Source organism: Bombus affinis, chromosome 4, assembly GCF_024516045.1.
Source record: "Bombus affinis isolate iyBomAffi1 chromosome 4, iyBomAffi1.2, whole genome shotgun sequence".
Taxonomy (NCBI): Eukaryota; Metazoa; Arthropoda; class Insecta; order Hymenoptera; family Apidae; genus Bombus; species Bombus affinis.
The window spans coordinates 3587386-3608631 of record NC_066347.1 but is presented as its reverse complement, the minus strand read 5'-3'; the positions used below and the strand labels follow the sequence as shown (position 1 = coordinate 3608631).

Below are 21246 nucleotides of genomic sequence, written 5' to 3'. Positions count from 1 at the left end.
GAAAGTAGATAGTAAGATGCGACTTTTACCTCCTGAAGATTTAAATCCTAAGAGAACGTAGGTATTCGAATCATAACATTGCCGAAATAAATCGATGGTATAATTATGCAAATTGCAATTTCTCCAAACCACAAATTTAATTAGAACATATCGAATTTTACTCGGATCAACAGCAAACTGACGCGTAATGCAACGCGTTGCTGGGCAGTTTTATTGTCATTTTTTAATCTCGATTCTGCAATCAAACGTTGCTAATTTCAATAGCTACGTTTGAATGTGTCGGTCTGATAGAAATTGTATCATTTCATCGAAAATACCGAAATCATAAAACGATACTACAACTTGACATACATTTGTTCTCTTTTTTTTTCTGAAATACTTGAGTTTCCTCGTGATATAATATAGAGATAATTAAATTGTATTTTTTGAATATCTTCTAATTAATTCTAAAAACTGTATTACAATTACACGACGATTGTGTAATGAAATGAAAGTTATATATATTTTATAGCAATATAATGAGCATAATCTATTCTATACAGAAACAGAAATTTATTATTTAAATACTACATATATGAACACACTGTGCAAGATGTTTACATTATGAATGATATTGTAATTACATTATTATAATTATTCTATTTAAAAAATAACCGTTAATTTATAACTTGTAATTTACCAGTTTATTATTGTAATAATAATAATTTATTGATTGTCAAATTATTATGTACAATTCGATGTAGTATCGATCTATAATATTATTTGCTACTTAACTACTTTCATATACAAGCTATCTCCCTCAAACACAAATCTTTTAATACAATAATGATCTAACGTCGAACTTGTGCTTATCTTTACACAGTTATCTCAGCTATCTTCTTTCATGTACAACGTCGTATCGAGAACGTTGTCACGTACTGTTCGATCACACACAACCTCCCTCATAAGTATCAGTACACTCGATGGTTTGCTATCAGGGAATCGGTTAATCGATTAGAGAAGGAGAAGTATGATTCAAAATACACGACAAAAATGTAGAGATCTACGTGCAACATCTATAAAAGAACAACGAATCGATATAATTGAACAATGAATTTTTTATTTTGATCTAAATCTCCATTGAAAGAAATTGCAATAAGAGAAATTTGCTCAAAATCGAATGGAAATTTAGAATCTTGTATGTAAAATCGTTTACGACATATGAAATCAAATAACGCCAAATAGAATGGACAAACTAATAATACATATATATAGGATACGGTGAAAAATTATTAAACCAAAGTCTGAACGATATCTTTTACTCCGCAAAGAAAGAAGTTCAATGGTGCGGAATTTAGGTGATCTACGAGAAGCGTTACCATGGTAGATTTATCACAATCGTTGTATTCTACTATTCTATGTGACACTACAATGATTTCATCTATATCATTTTCGCACGAGTCTACTTCCTCATTTTCTTCTGTCACTTCATGCAGCAAAAGTTTGCTACGTACTCTCTTCGGTGTTTCCTTGGTTTCTTCAGTTTTTTCATGATCAATTAGTCACATGCTACCATATTGTTGCTATCTTTTAAACTTAATTTTTTATGTATTGCAATTACATTTCCGTTCGTAAAACAAGTATGTAAACACTTCGTATGTTTACATACGGTATTGTAATAGAACATTTCACTAACAAAACGTCCGTATAATAGAACATTTAACTAATAGAACGTTCATATAACAGAACATCCAACTAACAGAACGTACATAAAACAGAAGGTTCAGCTAATAGAACGTTCATACAACATAATCTCTATATAATAGAACGTTTAACTAAGAAAACGTTCGTATAATAGAACATTCAACTAACAGAACGTTTATAAAGCAAAAAGTTCATATAGTAAAACGTTCAACTATCAGAATGTTCACGTAATAAAACGTTCTAGTAATAAAAAAGTTCAACTAATAGAACTTTCATGTAACAAAACTTTCATGTAACAGAACGTTCATATAACGTAACGTCTAAATAATAGAACGTTGAACTAACAGAACGTTTATATAATAAAACATTCACACAACGGGTGTTCATATAACGATAGTTCTACTACATTCTAGAATTTTGGAAAATGGCTAGGACGAAAGGTCGAACGAGAAGCGACCTGATTATCGACGAATGTCGCGGTGAGCTAAATTGCAAGTCAAACGCACCCTCGGAAGTACCTTTCCCCCAGTGTTGCTTTCGCACTCGCGTGTGTACTCTCGTAGGACGACGTGTTTACCAGTCGAGGCATGTTTACTGGAATTTGCGGCCTGTTCATTTTCCAACGTGAACGCCATCGCAAAGACCGTTTTCAACCGTTCTGTATTCTCCGTTGACTAGAGCTCCGACCGAGTTTCAACGGTGGAAACGATGTCCACGATGACCACAAAGGAAGAACGGATGAATTAATTCGCTAATTCGATTCCTTTCTGCATCCGTCAATTGGCTGCACCCGCACGTCCGTCCTTTGGGCCGCGGTTACAGAATAGTATTAATTATCGCCGATCAACCTCGTAATTGAAACGTTCTCCACCGGACGTGAATGCACGTACTCAAGCGTGATGTGGAATCATTGTTCGATGCACAGCTTGAACGGCGAATTTCATTGATCGAAGAAAATACGACGATTCGAGGTTCTTTAAGCAAATTGCGTGTCGTCGAAGGATTTAGAAAGGAACAAGAGATGATTGGTTGATTGTAAAATACCTAGCGTAATGTTGTACGTTAGTCCAAGGTTTTTCGTTTAAGATATTTATTTCAGAAGGATAAACAGTCGTTACAAATGAGGTACAGTTATCGATTACAATTAATTATCGCGTAGTGATAGGTAGGATTGAAAATTGTAAATTATAAATTATTAGTGAAAATAATTAGTAACATAACATTTGCAATTTTTCCAATCAATTTATATTACGGAATTTTATCTTCTAACATTACAAATTGTAAAACGAAATTCCAATGATCTGCTTCCTATATGACCGACTTCGTAAATAAAACTTTCAATGTTTATGGTCTTTTTGAAATTAGTATTAAATTATTATTCAACGTATGTATTTCGATCGTTCTATGACAAAGTTATTACAAACTAGAACTTTGATTTGTTATCGTTGATAATCCTTTGGTCTATTTTTTACCGTATTCCCCAACCTGAATTTTTCAAATCATTAAAAAGATGATTTTTTTCCAGTCCTCCCCAGAGAGATCTTCCGTCGTTAAAATATCATTCATCGAACGTTTAACGAACTTCCGCCATGAATTTGCCTCTTTTTTTTCTTCTCTCTTCTTTTCTTCATCTGCGTCATTTGCCGCGTAATAAAGCCGGAATAATTTTGAATTTTATTTTCACTCGTCGATGAATGAATCACCATCAACGGCACACTCGACGAAGTTTCACCATCGACGTTCTACCCGGAATAACCGATCGAATGGACACTCGAAACGGATTCGATTCTACTGTCTGCTAGCAAAAATTGTTCCTCTCTAATTCGAGCAGTTCTCTGTAAAACTACTTGACAGGATAACGCCATCCTATATAAATATTCGTATATCATAAACCATTGGGTTATTGTATAAATTGTGTCGCTATATTAAAAAGATATTCATTATTATGGACAGTCTGTTTGGAAAGAAACAAATGATTAAATAGATAGATTGATAGTACTACAGAGTAAAAAAATATTTTTTGTTCTTTATTTACATATGAAATGGAAGAAGTAAAAATATCAAGCAGAATATCTTGCTTTTAAAAATATTTAAAGGAAAACGCAGTTGTTTTAAACAAACTATAAACTTGTAATGTTTGAATATCGTAATTATATCTTAGAATGAAAAAAGTTTAGACTATTTATAGTCTCTATAAAAAGAAAAGACAAAACCGAAATAATCGCCGATTATTTGTTATATTATCCACCATACTTTTGATATTATTGTGTCACTTTGAACGATACATTTTTGTTGAAACATTAACCGTCGTTCTTCTGAATATCTCATTTCAGAAATAAAAGGTATCCGAACGCTAGGCGTTTCAATCGAATTGATGAATGAATTAGGACGCATTGCGAGGGAGGATCGGTCCCAAGACATCATGAAGCAGCGAGTCCTACTGGCCCTCGCCAACTTGATCACCTCCTACGCATCTTTCCTGTAAGTACTTTTCAAATTATTTTTAAGAAATCTTATAATTAAACATATAAATATTATTATAAAAATCTGTAGCGGTCCATGGTCGTAAAGAAAAGTTCAAGGTTCAAGCGCAAGTGTCACATGACCTGCGAAACGACGTCAGAAGCTAGAATGTCGTAAAAGAAAAAACCCTGGAACTTACAAAAATGTACAAGGGCTTTCGATAATAAAAAGAACCGTTTCCCTAACCCTGAAAAAAAACTTTCCCTTTCGAGGGCAACCTATATAAAGGGAAACGAGGGAAAGCTCGAAACTGTTAGTCACAGAAGTCAGTCAGAAACATACGTCGCGAATTACGGTGCGCGGAAATCTACGCTGTCCGCGGCGTTTGTCGCACGCACTTCCTCGTTGGCCCTTACCATTTCGAACACCTGTCTTGACAATTTTATTCGTGCGCGTTACCTAGTCCCTACTGGTACCGTTCTTCGTTTGCTCGCCGTCGATTTTTCGAAACTTTCGAAAGTTTTCTTTCTGGATAAGGAAACAATTTTTTTTATTATCGAAGGCCCTTTTTTTTATTTGGAAGAATTTTATAATCAGTTCTTATTGTGAATTATAAGTAAATTATTCTGGTGTGGTACTATATCATGCATAATAGGTGATTATCGTCTGTTTGATTCTATTATAGCTGAATCTAATGTTTAAATCTAGATGGTAATGTCTTTTTAGTCTGCGGATCTGATCCATCGTGTCAAGTAATTGAGTAACTAATAGGTTTTAGTGGTTATACTCTTATGTCATATCTATTACTGAATTTGGATATTTCTTCATTAACTGTGGATATCTTAAGGTCGCGATGTATTGTTTCGTTGATAACATAGGTGCATCTATTAAGGATCTTAGAGTTTTCGATTAGAATCGTATCGAAGGCTCTTGCGCATTTTTGTAAGTCTCAGAGTTTATTCCTTTACAACGTCCTGGCCAGGATTTTTTCTTTTACAAGGCCTTAGGCTCGAACGTCGTTCCGCAGATCACGTAGCCAACACATGCGCTTAAACCCTGGACCTTTCTTTACGACCATGAGCCGCTACAAATCTTATAATTATAATCTTATAAATATAAATAAAAGCATCTTAACGAAAGTATAAAAAGACAGTTTTACACTACATTAACTATATATATATATATATATATATATATATATATATATATATATATATATATATATATATATATATATGCGGTTTATTATCATAAAGATCGAAGATCAAATATCATACGCTCATTTTCTCGCTACACTAAAGAAAAGCAAAATAACATTACACAACTCTGCCTTATCTAAAAAAAAATTGTTTACGCAATAATAGAAAGTTGGAAAATAAATGCGAATAATAAAGAAACGATTTAAGCAAAATCAGATTAATAACAGAAAGACGTGTGTTAACAAAAATTGCATTAACGTATTCCACTATCGGTAATAATTAAAGCAAAATCAATTTTTTGTATCAAAGCGTCGCGTCTCGTCGTAAATCATTAAAAAGAAATTACAGATATCAAACATAGAAATATCTAGGCTAATAAAAATGATACGTCAAATCATCTGATAACAGAGACACTTAAGTACAATATGATTAAGTCGTACGATTGATCTTATGCGATGGGTCAAGCTCTCAGCTCAGGATGTATTTTCCAGTGTCCGTTCGACGAGAAACCGTGAATGCAACGACGGAATATTCGAAGTTGGATGAGCGTCGTAATGCAGATCGTTGGAATCCTGTTTGATTTGAACCCTCTTGTCAGACAATTAACCCAATTCGAGGCGGTCGCTGAATAACACTCCATTTCTTGGCGTTATTCTCATAATTGTCCATTTCCTCGTTTCATCATGCGAACAATTTAATTTAGAATTTCGAAAACATCATATCTCGTTCGATGTATGCTCTGCTCGTTTTAAAGTTGCGCAAAGACATATGTAAAATAATTTTTTTGCAACAATATCGATTTTCTCATATAAATACAATCATCTTGGATAACGTATAAAGCACGAGTAATTAAGTAAATAACGATCGATCGAGTAAACTAATTGGAATTCTCTGTTCACGAATGTGTAAAGGACCTATGACATTTATATAACTCATATACAAATCATAATTGTACATCATATAATTATAGAACTTCAAAATATGCCTGTCCAAAAATATTTGTGAAAGAATTTACATAAATCTGACGTGATCTGCACGCGGTCTAAATCCGATGCACAAAGTTTTTGTAATCGCGCCAAAAAGTTCCTTCCCTTCGTATAAGAATTCGTTTCATTTTTCTACTCCTTTGTATTTTATATATATCATTTATCGTAGTCTCTTGAAGCGTACGACACGGTCATTCAAGAACAAACTCCTTCACTCCTTCCAAATACTTCGAGAAACTTTCGTTCAATTTTTTAATCAACTAGAAATTCCAACATTTGTCGAAACGAGCGAGTAGACATTTAATTTTCTCAACAGCGAAGTGCTGTTGACTTGCACGAATCGAGCGACGAAGCATCGATTTTCATCATAGATCTGTAATTGGAAAGAAATTTTGCTATCTCTGGAAGAAGCGAAAAATTCTCGTCGATCCACAAAGAAAATTCGCCTTGGTATTTACATAAAAGACTAGCAAGAGGTCGAGGAGAACGTTAATCAGCTATATGAAAGAAAGAACGTTCCTTGGAAAGCATCACTCGGATTCTTATTTCCCTCGCAAACAGGTCAACTGTCTTTTAATAATTTCAATATGTAAATCCTTACATAAGCATATCCAAAGCCTCTTACATGTGTATCTCGACGATGCGCTGTTTATATCGTCACGAGGCAAAAGTCGTTCATGGTGCATCGATCTGTACGGAAGAGACGCGGCGAGAAGAATCGAGAGATCGAAAGGCACGATGTCAGCAAACAAAGAGGACCGCTAGTATAGGAGAACCTAGAAAATAGAATAGTAGACGGGAATGGTAACGGGTAACAGTAGCAACGTGTCCGATCGAGCAGCTGGTTTTCATCGTGACCTAAAAGAACGGACAGGCATTAAAATGCCGCTTTATTTCGGTTTAAAAACGATCCAGCCGCAATTTTCGTTCTATCCTGGCGAAATTCCCTCGTCCCAATTTCCACCCCCCGAGTGTGTACACTGTGCCACGTGTACACATGTGCTGCTTGTACCGTGAAACATAAACGAAACGGCATTGAACACGAGAGAAAAAAATGAGGCACCAGGACCAAAAAGCTTACTGTTTTTCTGTTTAGTGTCCCTTCTGTATTTTTCTTTTTTTTTTAATTCTTTTTCTATTTTTTTTTTTTCTTTTTTTCGAGTGACGATAAAAGAAAATAGAGAAGAGGGAAGAGAAAGAGAGAGAGAGAGAAAGAGAGAAATTTATTAATTTACATAGGGAGAGAAAATGTTTAGGCTCGAAAAATTTACTGTTTCTCTGTCTAGTGTCTCTTTTACTTTTTTACAGGTCTTTTTCTATGCTTTTTCCCAAGTGAAGGTAAAAAAAAAAAAAAATAGAAAGAAGAGAGAGAATTTATTAATTTACATAGAGAGAGGAAATGTTTAGACTCGATAAATTTGCTGTTTCTCTGTTTAGTGTCCTTTTTACTTCTTTAAGATTCTTTTTCTATGCTTTTTTCCCGAGTGAAAGTAAAAAGAAATGGAGGAAAGAGAGGGAGAGAAACCCTCGAGATTTATTAATTTACATAGAGAGAAAATGTTTAGGTTCAACAAATTTACTGTATCTCTGTTTAGTGTCCTTCTTACTTTTTTAAATTCTTTCTCCGAGTGAAGATAAAAGAAAATAGGTGGAAGGAAGAGAGAGAGAGAAACGCTTGAGGTGTATCAGTTTTACTAGAAAGTGAAAATGTTTGCGGTGGGCCGAGAATGTGTTTGCGTTTCTATGGATTCTTTTCGTTTTCAGTTTTCTTCAGTGTCTTTTTTCAAAAAGGAGAATGATAATACGATGTTTTGTACGGGTATACGTGGAAGTAATTTTGCTATTTCACAGCTAAAGTTGAAGGGAGAACAAATATGATGTTTCACAGGGGAAAAGTCACGCTGGAGAATTTTCAGTTCACTGATCAAAGTAGACTCGGTAAAAAAGCGTTTCAATGAATCAGAGATTTGTAGCGTGGGAACACATTCAGTCATTGGCACAAAATGTTCTCTAAAATACTACAAATTAGGGAGTTTATAAAATCATATATATCGTTGGGCGATTTCTCAAATATATAAATACTCAAATAACACTAAGAAGATAAATATCAAGGATAAATATTGTTAAACTTCAAGTAGCTGAAATATCTTTCCCGTTACTCTTATTACTTTTCTATGTATTTATCAACCATTAAAAATTATTAATATAAATTAAATCCATCTGATTTAATCCTAATCGTATCAAAGTTCAGCTACAAACTGCTTCAAAAATTTACAAATACTCTCTACATTGCTATACGTTTCCCTCTATCCGTCCCTTTGCATCTCTCGCTCCTCTCCGACGATCCCTTTCGCAATAGCTGTGTGGTACAAAGCAACTTTAGTTTGCGATAACGACAAACACTATGGTACAACCAAATGTCCTCGATACTTTCAAATGTAGAGGATACAGAAACCAAAACGACCTAGCACGTGCTTTGCAAAGACTTGTTTTGTAATGCATTTACAAAGGCTTATGCGCTAACACGCACGAATTTGCGAGTGAATCGAAAATATATAACGTTCGAAAGATTAAAAGAATGAACGAAAAATGGCACAAAATAGTTTCATCGAGTAAATCAAGTTTTAATATTTTAACACATCAGCAAAGCAAGGGTGTTCAATGAATTTATAAAAAATATGAATTTCCACAAATATTTACAATTATAGTGAATAAATAAAAAATATAGTGAAATTAGGGAGAGAAAGAATATTCTTTGTTCTAGCGAATTAATTAACATACTGAATATTTGATATCATCCAACGTGAACATTTTTATTTTATAATAATTTCGGATTCGATGATTCTGTAATCTTAGTAGTTATCGATAAAGTACGTTCTATAGAATAAAATCTACAACTAAAAATGGACATTCCTTGTTTTTCTCTTATAGGCGTTATAACACGTTCGAGCTTTAGAACCACGATATTCCAAGTAGTTGCCTACTAGTTTGCAACGATGCGAACTCGATGAATAGCCGGCCTCTGTATATGCTAAAATTGATGGAGTAATCAAAACTCCTTGGGCTATTAGCGACCTCGAGGAATATCAGTTAACGATTCGCGGATTTGTTACGTGTGCGCGATAACTGGACTGTGGATTTCAATGCATTTTGATATTTTTATGAGTATGACTAAAGAAATGCAATTTAAATACAGTTTTATCCACCAAATATTGTAATATAAATAAATGCTTGGCGGCAGAGGTAACATTGAAATTGTTAAATGGATTCCTCCATTTTTCGTTATATTAGATTGTCCTAAAAGTTTCTTTCGTTTTATAAAGAATATCAGATGCACAACATTTTTTATTCTATATTATGTTATTGAATTATCTAATTATCCATTTTATTGAATTATTCCAATAGAACAAAATGGATCATATATAAAATAATATAAAACAAAAAATGTTATGCATCTATTATTTTCCTGTAAAACGAAAGAAAATTTTGAGACAACTTAATACTTGATTCTTAGTACTTGACATTCAAACGTTTTCAAAACACTGCAATCTTGCGTTTTTTATACCATCCGCCACCGAAATAAAAACTTTCAAATTCGATAGAACGGTATAAGAAATTAAAGCGACTGCTCCGAACTAACTGACTGTTTTCGACACATTGGAAAACGTGTTTCGGCAATGCCAGCGGCGCATAGAATTTTTAAGTTTGTATCTCGATAACGCATACTGCAAAAGACACGTGTCTGTGGCGTTTTTAAAACGTCTGAACAACCTGTACATATTATGTGCATGTTTGCACTGTTAATCATATTTGGTTAACCATAGTTGGTTAATTCGTTAGAAACGAGTTAGTTAAGACAGCTCTTTTTGTATAAGATTTTTAATTTTTTAAATCGCTCTTAAAGAGAAAAAATCAATCCGCTTTACAAAATTTCTTTCTCTGAATTACCTCTACTTGTCCCATTTGATTCTCTTAAAATCACACATTTTTCACTGATGTATAGATCGGTCGTTTTGAAAAATGTTTCAGAGCGGCCACTGGAGCGAAAGCGTCTACGAGGCAGAGGACGCAGAGCAACAATCACAGCAACATCAGCGAGCTACTAGACAATCTTCTTCGCGGTTACGACAACAGCGTCAGACCAGACTTCGGTGGTCCACCAGCCACGGTTGAGGTCGACATCATGGTGCGCAGTATGGGTCCGATTTCCGAAGTCGATATGGTTCGTATCTCTTCGTTTCCCTTTGTTTCTCTCAGCAGCAGCAGCCTGGCTACTTGATAGATAGCCATACACAATTGCCTGGGATCTCATTCATCGTGGTACAAATTCGATTTCATTCGTTACATGATTCGATAGGAGTAGGAGCAGTTTTGTGAGTTTCTATTTGCAGAATGTGCGCATTACACGTACGAATGTAAGCATTACACGTATGCACAGACAGTTCATGAATTAATTGAAGAAATGAAAAAATAAAAAGAAACAAAGGTTAGTGTATTTTATAAAATTGGTATTTTGTTAAATATTAATAAGGAAGAATGAGATTGTTGTATTTTATTGTATTTCTTTATGTTGTCGAAGCTTATGTCTTTCACGATCTTTCTTGAATATATACACGTTTGATATATCCTGTTTCTATAGCTTAATGTTTTTTCTCTCATTCATTATCATTTAATTTGTACTTTACAATTTGTCCAGCTGGACATTTGGTAAATAAAGCTTAATGTATTTCTTGAAATTAAACCTTATTTTACTATCTATCTAAATATAACTGTATCTTATGGTTCGCTTTATTTCGTTACTCTAAGATTTATCTGCCAAAACATTTGTATATATATAAAGGAATGAGATTATTTCCGATCTATCGAAACCAAGTGCAAAGCTTATTTGCTCGAATTATACACGAAGCTTTTACGCCAATACTTATATTGGATAATGTATTATTATCGTGGAGTACTATAATGGTAAAGAAGAGGACCTCGTTGATTAGAAAGTTTTATCGAATACGAATTTACAAAAGTAAGAAGAACAAAATCTCTTCCAGACATATTCAATGGATTGCTACTTCCGGCAGTCGTGGGTGGATCGACGTTTGGCTTTTCAAGGTGGCAAAGAAACTCTGGCGCTCAGTATATCGATGCTGGCAAGAATCTGGAAGCCGGATACGTACTTTTACAATGGAAAGCACAGTTATTTACACACGATAACCAGCCCTAATAAGTTCGTCAGGCTTTATCAAGACGGCAGAGTGCTGTATAGTTCAAGGTAAGTGAATATTTTACACGATTTATAATATTTTTCTATAATTTATAATATTTTGCATAATTTTTAATATTTATTACCGACGGTTGCTTCTCATTGTCCTCGAATTTTGGATCTTCAAAGATGATTTCAATCTCCTAAAAATGTCTTATCACGGATACCAATTTTAATATAGTACCTACATACGTTTTAATCCTGAAATGCTAAGATTTTTCTTCCAGAACGCAGAGTAGAAATGTTTTGCTCAGAGAAACGCAGAATTTCAGTTTCTCGAGGCTAAGAGCCCAATGTCAAGACTTTCTTTACCATCGACAGATAGAAACTGAAATTTTTAATTTGGCAGATCCGTATAAAAATGCTTTGCTTTTAGAAGGTTTTAACACGCGAGTTTCTTTTATCATAACGAACGAAGCAGATATTCTGCGTAGAAAAAGTTTCAATTATAAATTCGCCAAAGCTTTACCTTTGTATAATGACAAATCCCTTCATTAAAAAAAAAAAAGAAAAGAAAAAAGGATAGTGATTATATGCAAATCGTTTGACGAAAATCAGACGTATTAAATGAGACGTAACTAACAGAAAACCCTGTACATGAAATGTAATGATTAAAGGATAAAATAGAAGGTTTGTTAAACGTAAATTTTACGATTAAATGATAAAATAAAAAAGTATATTCCCGAACGTAACGATTAAAGGATAAATAGGGAAGAAAGTCAAATAGGGCAAGAAAAATATATATCTAATATGAACGTACGAAATAACGTGGTACGCTGAGCTATCTTGCAATATCTTTCAATCAACTGCAGTCAGTCCGTGAAGTTTATGGGGATTGTGCAAGTTTTCTGTTTTATTGCGTTACGTCCGTTTCGTGATCGTCCTTCGCTTGATCGAGCATGATGCAGCGGTTCCAGCTGGCCGCCTTAACTTGCGTTTATGTTAAACGACTCTATCGTGTCTACACTGGAAAAATGTTTGACCATCGTTCGAGAGCGAATGATAAATTCTCTCCTAGTCAAACGTTTCTGGATCGAGTTCAAAAACTGTCTCGAATTCAATCACCCACATAAAATCCTCCCGGGTCTCTTCGCGAAAAACGAGTGTTTATTCATCTGACGCATTGAAGGATATGAATTAAATAGAGAAAGAGGAGTATACGTTCAAGTACGTAAAACGATATTAGTAGACGATATGACAAAATTCCTTCTTAGCGTGACGGTGATTTTAAAGTTTATTTCTCGATATAAAAAGTCTGCGCATCGTTTAAAGTTTTTAATTCTGAATTTTGAAGAAAATGCAATGAGATTTTTAGATTTATGGCTGTAGAATTTAATAATAATTTATTCTAGATCATCGATCTTAAATCAATGGTACAAAGATTTATCCGTTATTAGTACAAATAATATTTTATTGATCTATCGAAATAATTGTTTAGATTACATCTCTGTAGTTTTAGGTGAAATCATGTTAGCAACTGTAGAAATTAATGGTTAACGATTTATTGAGTTATTCGATTGATTATATTATCTGTTCCAGAATTCATAATGTTACAAAGTAACGAATTTTTATTATCTAATAATTTGAATTGTGCGTTACATTCTCGTGATTATACTTGGAACTATATTGCAATCGATCGTACAAACTATCCATAGCGGTCGAATTTACACGGTCAGTTATTATCTGAGAACGTTTCGTTCTGCTTCGAAAGTTCGTTCTGTCATCGACAAAATGTAATACAACGCTTAACACTAAGCTTACCAAAGCCAATCATATGACCGGTTACAAAATTTAAATTAAAATTCTACATTCACTGTTATTTCTTTCGTTTGTCTAACTTTATGTAAATTCTTATGTTATCCGATTAATCAATTTCTCAATTTTTGTTAATATAAGAACTTATATGAACTTAGATGAACAAAAGAGATAACAATGAACGAACAATTTTAAATTAAATTTTAAAACCGGTCGTTTGACCGAACCTGGTAAGATTAGTGTTAATACTTTCTCTGTTTCATTCACAAGAGTGTTCAACGATCCAGCTATTTCAAATTGTCCATACAAGGGGCCGATAGAAATACACATCTGCTACAAGAGAAAAGCAGAGAAAACAAACAAAGAAACAGAGTGAGGAGCGGGGAGAGAAAGAAAGAGAAAAAGAGGGAAAGGGGGTGAATCAAGCGATGTACATTTCCCCTTTGTTAACCCATTCCCTTTCTCTTGACCTAGTCTTCTGGATCGGCTCTATTGTGCAGACCAGAATTAACCCTTGAGCTCAAGGTGCCTCTGCACACGTACGTACATGCACATCTCTCTGGCTTCCCTAAGAATCACGCGTCGGGCACGGCTTGTTCTTTCAAAAAGTGCATCGTCCTTCTCGGAACTATCATCTTTTGTGTACGGTGACCGAGAGACAAAGGACTCGAGATTACTACCTTGATTTGCGTCAATGTTGTTAGTTCTAGAGCGAAATGATTCGAATAAAGCGTCACACGAAACGTTCTTCTAGATTCTAGGCAGAAGCTTTTAGATGCAACTCCCTTGAAATTTGAAATATGAACTTTCCCTCTTTGAATGATGTTCATCTTTCCTAACCAGAATAGAGTACCTTTATTTGATTATTCGTTACGATTATTGCAGAAATAGGAATAATTATTAATTTAAAGCTGTGCACAATCTCATAAAACATTGTGTAAAACATATTTATGAAACACGCGTTTCCTATATGAATAAATTCAATAAAAAGAAGTGGATAAATTCCAGGCAGGAAATTGAATGGCAGTTTGAATTTTATAATTGACGTTGTACAGGCGTACACGTGTAACTATTTTATTATACATCTGATTGATTTACACGGATATCAAACTGCATCTTTCCATCCACCTGATACAAAAGGACTCTCCCGGATAAAAATATATTTTCATATAATTTTAAGAATTCGAGATCGTTTACACGTTATAAACGAGTTTGAGTGTTTTTACGATTTCGATTTTTACTAGATATGATGGAAATATCACGCACGCAAACTCGAAGAATACCATTTCTTTTAATGTTCCAATAATATGTTTACTATGATTCAATGAAACATTTTATACGAATCAATAGAATTGAAAAATTACGATGCAATAATATTTTGTTACTTCTTAACAAAGAGTTGATAAATTTAATCGATAATTCAATAAATCTTGGTGATGTTTGTAGTGCCCCTAAAAGTATTTGTTGAAAGCTTAGCCGGCTATCCCTGGGATGTGACCAGAGCGGAAAATCGAATTCCTTCGGAAACTCTGTACACTTTCGTGACCGATCGGTAGCCATTAAATGTCGATCACGTCTGCACTATTTGCACAGCACTTTATTAGCTGCTACTACAGCTTTCCGTAAATATTTATTCGTACGGCTTCTAGTTACTTTACCGAGATTGAACACGTCTGAACGTAAAGGCATTAAGTACCTACCAATTTTGTTCAACCTTGATCAAATCTTTTAGAAAACTTGTTAATTTTCAACGCTCTATTAGTATTAACGTCAGCTCTAACTCCGCCGTAATCGTTTAATTCAGAAGTACAATTAGAAATTAATTTAATTTTCCACGGCTAACTTTATCGCTACCAAGGGGAAGTAAGTTTCGTTAGGCACACAAATTATAAGATTTACGATTAGGACCGTTTCTTTCGCGTACACTTTTCGCGAAAAATTATTTATTATACCATCTGTGAGTTATAAATGTATTAAATGTGCAGCGATGCCAGAATATCCAGAAATAAACGTGATAAAGGTGGTAACCAAAAAAGAATCGCAAAGTAGTAAGATGTGACAATTTAAAGAAATAGAGCAAATTTTAGTTAGAGGAAGATAAAAAGAAATGTAAATTATGTAGCGATAAGGAAGGAAATTTAAAGTACTATGTTTTCTTCTTTTTATTTTCCTCGAGATAATTTACATATTATATATGAAAACATTCGTAAATTGACGTAACGAGTTACAATACTAGTTTTTAAGCATAGTCCCAGTAGTCCATGCCTTAGAATTAAATATTAGGTTGTCCCAAAACCTTTCTTTCCTTTTATAAGGAAATACTTGTTTTATTATTATAAAATAGATTATACGTGATTTAGTAAAATGATGTATGAAACAGAAAATGTTGTGCATCTATTATTTCCTTGTAAGATGAAAAAAATTTTTATTACATTTATTCGCAGATTATTAAGTGTCTTATTTAAATAGCTTATTTGAATGTTTTTTGCTCAGTCATCTTGGAATAAACGTTCAATATAAATTGTTTGCCAGTAGATTTGGGTGGTCTCCTAATCTCTTCTTATGTCTCGCAGAAAGACACGTTAATTGTATTGTATTTTCAACTGATTGCACCTGGAGATCTTTTCTGAGATCCTCGTTTCTAATGTACCACGGAGCATGAACTAGCGTACGAAGGATTATTGATCGTACAACTCCTGTACTTTTAATGAAGCACTATGTAACGAAGTGCGAAAGAATGAAGTGGTTGGAAGCTAATATGAAAGAAATTTCAGAAGAAAAATATTGCGAAGAGACAGTTAAGTGGATTTGCTCCTTAGAGAAAAAGTAAAATGGAAGTACGAAACTATGTCAAAACTGGGAATAAGTAGCATATATATATATATATATATACATACATTTTTATACATATATTATTTGTAATTGACACGAAGTAGAGCTAGAATGATTGATCTACAATTCATAAATGGACGATAGATTCTTATGCATTTATAAAAAAAGTTGGAAGTGCGAAATTGCACAGACTGTACATTATATGAAAAAATATATAATACGACCAAAATGTAGCGCTTTTCATAACATCTGGTAAGTGAAACAATCTTCTACCGAGGTTTTATTTTTTAAATTATACTCTGAAAAATATGAATTTGCATACAAATGCGCAATCTTTTCGTAAGTATGTATGTGAAGGTTTGGATGGATTAATATTTGGCAACTATAACGCCAAGTCCATTTCAAAGACGCAGAGGCCGAAATTAATAAACATTATTATATTACCTGCGCCTACAGAAATGAAAACAATGTACATTTCTTATCTCGAAAAGCACGCTGTTACTAGAATTTCACATTGTTTTACATGATTATGTATGAAACAACTGGTTTTGGTTCGTTGTGAAGCAATAAAAGTGATGTTGTACCGCGAGATTAAAAGCTTTCAGTAGAAAAACTTGGCATAAGTCAGGCAGACCGTTCTACTTTGCTTTCTGGCTACGATAAAGTTTCCAGGTTATAAAAGTTCATTATCCTTTTTATATACATTTTACACTTTCTTCGTCGAGCGAGGAGCAAACATGTAAGTCTCGTGCGTCGATGTGAAAATGGGTCGACTATCCTTCCGTAGTAAACCTCGTCAGAGACGACTCAATAAAAGCTCATTGACAATATTTTTCAAAGAAATACGTTGTTAATTCCATCCATATTGATACAATTTTTCGATACAAATTTTCAATGTTTTAACATCAGATATTAACGAACGGAAACTGCTTTCGAAATTCTACATTTCTTACGATAAAAATGACTCGTGGAGCTTAAATCAATTTATTCAGGAGTATACTGTGTATAGGTCTTTTTTCGCAAGAAATATAAAAGTATTCACCGACCTCTTGTGCAATTAAATCACTAATATCATTATTGAGATTTTACAAGTCACATTTTTAAATAACTTCAATAGATTTTTATATGTAACAGTAATAAATTTATATACAATTAGATTAATAATTGAGTATATAGTACTATACAAAGTATACAGAAATTATTTGTTATCCTTGTAAAACGTAATCCTTATTTCGTAAAATTATAGCGCTCTTCCTCTTCACCCTTTAAAGTTTCCTTTGTTCCTTTGCAACCAGCGATGGATTGTCAAGCACTTCGAATCGCATCGAATAGGATTCGATACCCTGAAAACTCCTGAAAGTCTCAAAAGTGTGGAAAGTCTTGAAAATCGCGATTATTTCGATAGATCTTAAAAGGTTTAGCGCGTAGTCAATATTTTACAAGCATTCTGAATGCTTTAACTTAAACGGTATCAATGATATACGTAAAATACACGATACACCTAATAATAACATAAAGATATCTATCGGAGAATATCTCGAAAATTTCAAGATATCGGAAATGCATTTATGCGAACGACATGCAGGATTTACAAGGTTTACAAGACCTTCAGGATTTTTAAGATTTCCAATATTTTCAGGAGTTTCAGGATACCTATCAAATTCTATTCGAAGTGAATCGAATTTTCACAGCCTCAAAAAATATCGAATAATTTCGAAAACTGAGACTCGAGTCCATCGCTATTCGCAACTACATATGTAAATATATCAACTGTATACAACTACGTCCTAAACCACATGCACGCTCTCTGGAGAATAAAATCGCGGCGCGATTTCACGGATGGCCGGACAAGCAGTTGGATGTTAGTTCCCTCGATGGGCAGCATCTGCTCATTTCCAGACAGAATAGACCACCTAGAACAGGCCACTATTCGTCACAGATAATCTTTAGCGTATTCGCCTGCGCGATCTTCCACGGTCACGAGGATTTTGCTGTTGGAAATCCATGATTTTAGATTCTGCCTACGTGGTACGGAGAAGAAGACCGCGCACGTGATCCTCAGACCAAAGTAGTTTTAGGATTTCGTCGCGTCTGTATGCTAATCGAGACGGTTATTTTCATGCAAACGAGACGGCCCACGAAACCTGTTAAATAATACGCCATAGTAAGCGCAGACTAACAACGCTCCTTCGCTTTCACTGCTTTCCCATTTTCCTACTATTTTCGCCCTTTCTCTGTGTCCTCTTTACCAGACTCGGGAACCACTCGTCCTGAAAATTTCTTCTATTCCATGAATTTTTCTGGAGCCGGATAAAACGACTGGTGTTCACCACTGGTGTTGTTCCACTCGGTTAAGACACTCGTCTGTTTGAGGTTGAACAACTTGAACGGAGGGACGAGTTGGTTTATTCGGAGCTTGGAGAGCCTTCGCGATTGCAATTTACGAAGCAGAGCGCGTTTTTGTACGGAAAACGAGCAGGTTGTTTGCGCGAAAATGGGAAATCGAGTCAGTGGTAATTGATAGCAGATTGGCGCATTTGGGACGTTGCTTTCTTCGAATGTAGAAGGAATATAATAAATTTCTTATGTCGTTTATGTGATAATCAATTAAACCCAAATATCCGAAGTTCTATATCATTTACATAGTACAGTTTCATGTGATTAGAAGAATTTGATGTTACTTTTATTTTCTTGAAAAAGACTCCCCATTTTAATATCAATGTTAATTTCTACATCGTTCTTTCTCATTAATTTAACCTCTTTACTTAAACGCACATACTTCTATCACTCACACATTTGAAAATGAAATAATCTTTCTATCACTGTTATCTCCGCCACAAAATTTCCCATCGCGAGTGGCCTGAATCTTGCTTATGTATCAAGCAACTACAATCATCAAACTAATTTTTACACCTGAAATTCGTATACGTTAATGGAAGAGAAGACATCAAGTGTAATCAACATAAATGAAACGATTTATAGAGAAGTATTCTGTTTTCAGAAAAATCCTATTCGTCTTTCCCTCTAACCATTTCGTGCATCCATGCGTAACGATGAAAAAGAACCCTACAGCTAGTCCATATTTAATTAAAGTTATGCAACGTCTACGAGCATTACCAAAATTAAACAGGAAACCAGTAAAAGTCACGTTAAAAACGAGTTAAAAATACACAGCTAGGTAAACGAGATAATTCCCGGCATATTTTTACCGGAAAAACGAATGAAAAGAAAAACGAAAGAGGGTCGCATTTCCCTTTGAACCGAGAATCAAGCCGGCAAATACCGCGTCAGAGGTTAAGACGAAGCGGCGAGGTAACCGGAAGGAGGCTGGCAAATGTGAAGGGCCCCTGTAACTCGGCGCCGTGTGTACACTTCACGCTCGAGATGATTTATATCCTCTTGGACGGAATCAAGGATCTCAAAATGCCTGGTTGCTGTTACGATTCCGTTCGTCCATGCGTGGAACTGGCTGGAATTCTCGTGCCAACAGACAGTTTCCAATATGATCCTCTCCTTGCTGCGTTCGTGTACATTTCTGTTCTTGTGTACGACGCGGACCACGTTTCTGCATGTGTTTGCTCTGGTGATTATTCACGTTATCTGAATTTAGTTGGCGGCAATTACTCGTCGAAATAATCGATTCGAATGCCACTGGGGCGCAAATTTTCCAGCTGTTGATTCTTATAGTTTGTTAGCCACGTTTTCATCGCCGGAATGATATCGAGTTTGACCGATAGAGTATAGTCAAAATCTGGCTAACAGAAACGTCCGAAACGCTTAGTAAAGTATTATCCTTTGAGTGTTGAAAAAATTGTACAATTAGCGCAACTGTTGAGTTGCTGCATAAGAAACGTTGGATTTTCTCGAACGAAATTTTAGTCACAGCTTAATCGCCAGCTTCAAAATATTTCATCGAAGCAATTGCATCAGTATGTTTTTCCAACGATGAACTAATTTCGTTATTTCGGATTTATAAGAATCGTCAATCCTAAAATTCGTACATTTTTTTAAACAAAGATGCACATGTGTAACTCTTTCTCATATAATTTACGTATTAAAAAATTGGTTAAAAGCAATAAACGATATCTTCGTCAAATAGCAAATTTGCTCTCGTACGATTTTTTCCCGTGTAAGAAAATTACATGAATATTCTGATTATTCACAGTGTCCGATAATGAAATGCCTATATGTAATTTAATTGTCTTTACCAGGAGCTATTTCAAAATCAAATAATATTCTTACCAATACGATGCAAACGTATCGAAGAAATAGCAACGGTCCATGGTGACTGACCGGAACGTATTTTAGATTTTTTTGTACATCAATACCCGCGGATTCCTTTTTCTGCTTTGTTTTTGCACTTTTGTTCGTCACGAAACGTTAGACCGCCTTTTTCACTGGTTTTTTGCTTGGATAGCGATGAAAATTTATTCGCAATATCTGTGTTAGGATTTCGCAATTAATTACAAGCTTCCATGCATGGACGACCATCCGTGGTTGGATTCAATCTGAAATGATACATCTGATATACCCGCTGCGTTGAACAGATGCCGGACTCTCCACTTCATCCTTGCACGTGCTTGTCTCGCTTGCTAATATGAGTTGATTTGTGCCTGGAGAGATGGACGTTGATCCTATTAGACTCCGAATTAAGTCTAACGTGATATCCGTGGAAATAATACACGACCATACTTGAGGAATGTTAGGTAGAATTCGAATGAATATAAATCTATTTTCTATTAATTTCGAATTTAATCGAAAGTCGTAAGATTCGGACAGGTTCGAAGGATACGTTTGAAATTGAGAAGTTTTGTCGAACGTACTTAAACGTTTAATATATTGCTTGCCCGTTTTATTTATTTTAGGAAAAACTATACTAATCTTTTAATCAATCTTTTCTAACAGTGCAAATTATGTCAGTTTATTTAAATGCTTTAATTGTTGATGCGAAAGAACGAGGAACACTATAAAAATCAAGGTTTTCAACACGATTTATATTATAAAATCACAATGTAAATTATTGATAGTCATAGTTAATAACGGAATAGCGCTTTCGTTGAATGAAAATGCATTA

General features: G+C 34.4%; 1 protein-coding gene across 3 annotated transcripts in view; it reads left to right on the top strand.

Moving 5' to 3' along the window:
- The window catches only part of LOC126915778 (gamma-aminobutyric acid receptor alpha-like), a 102304-nt gene that overhangs the window by 51100 nt on the left and 29958 nt on the right, over nt 1-21246 (top strand). For all 3 annotated transcript variants that reach the window (XM_050720789.1, XM_050720787.1, XM_050720788.1), the window contains 3 exons: nt 4017-4164; nt 10361-10553; nt 11374-11594. In XM_050720789.1, coding sequence (XP_050576746.1) covers nt 4058-4164; nt 10361-10553; nt 11374-11594 — 521 coding nt within the window. In that variant the 5' untranslated portion in view covers nt 4017-4057. The remainder of the gene's footprint in view (nt 1-4016; nt 4165-10360; nt 10554-11373; nt 11595-21246) is intronic.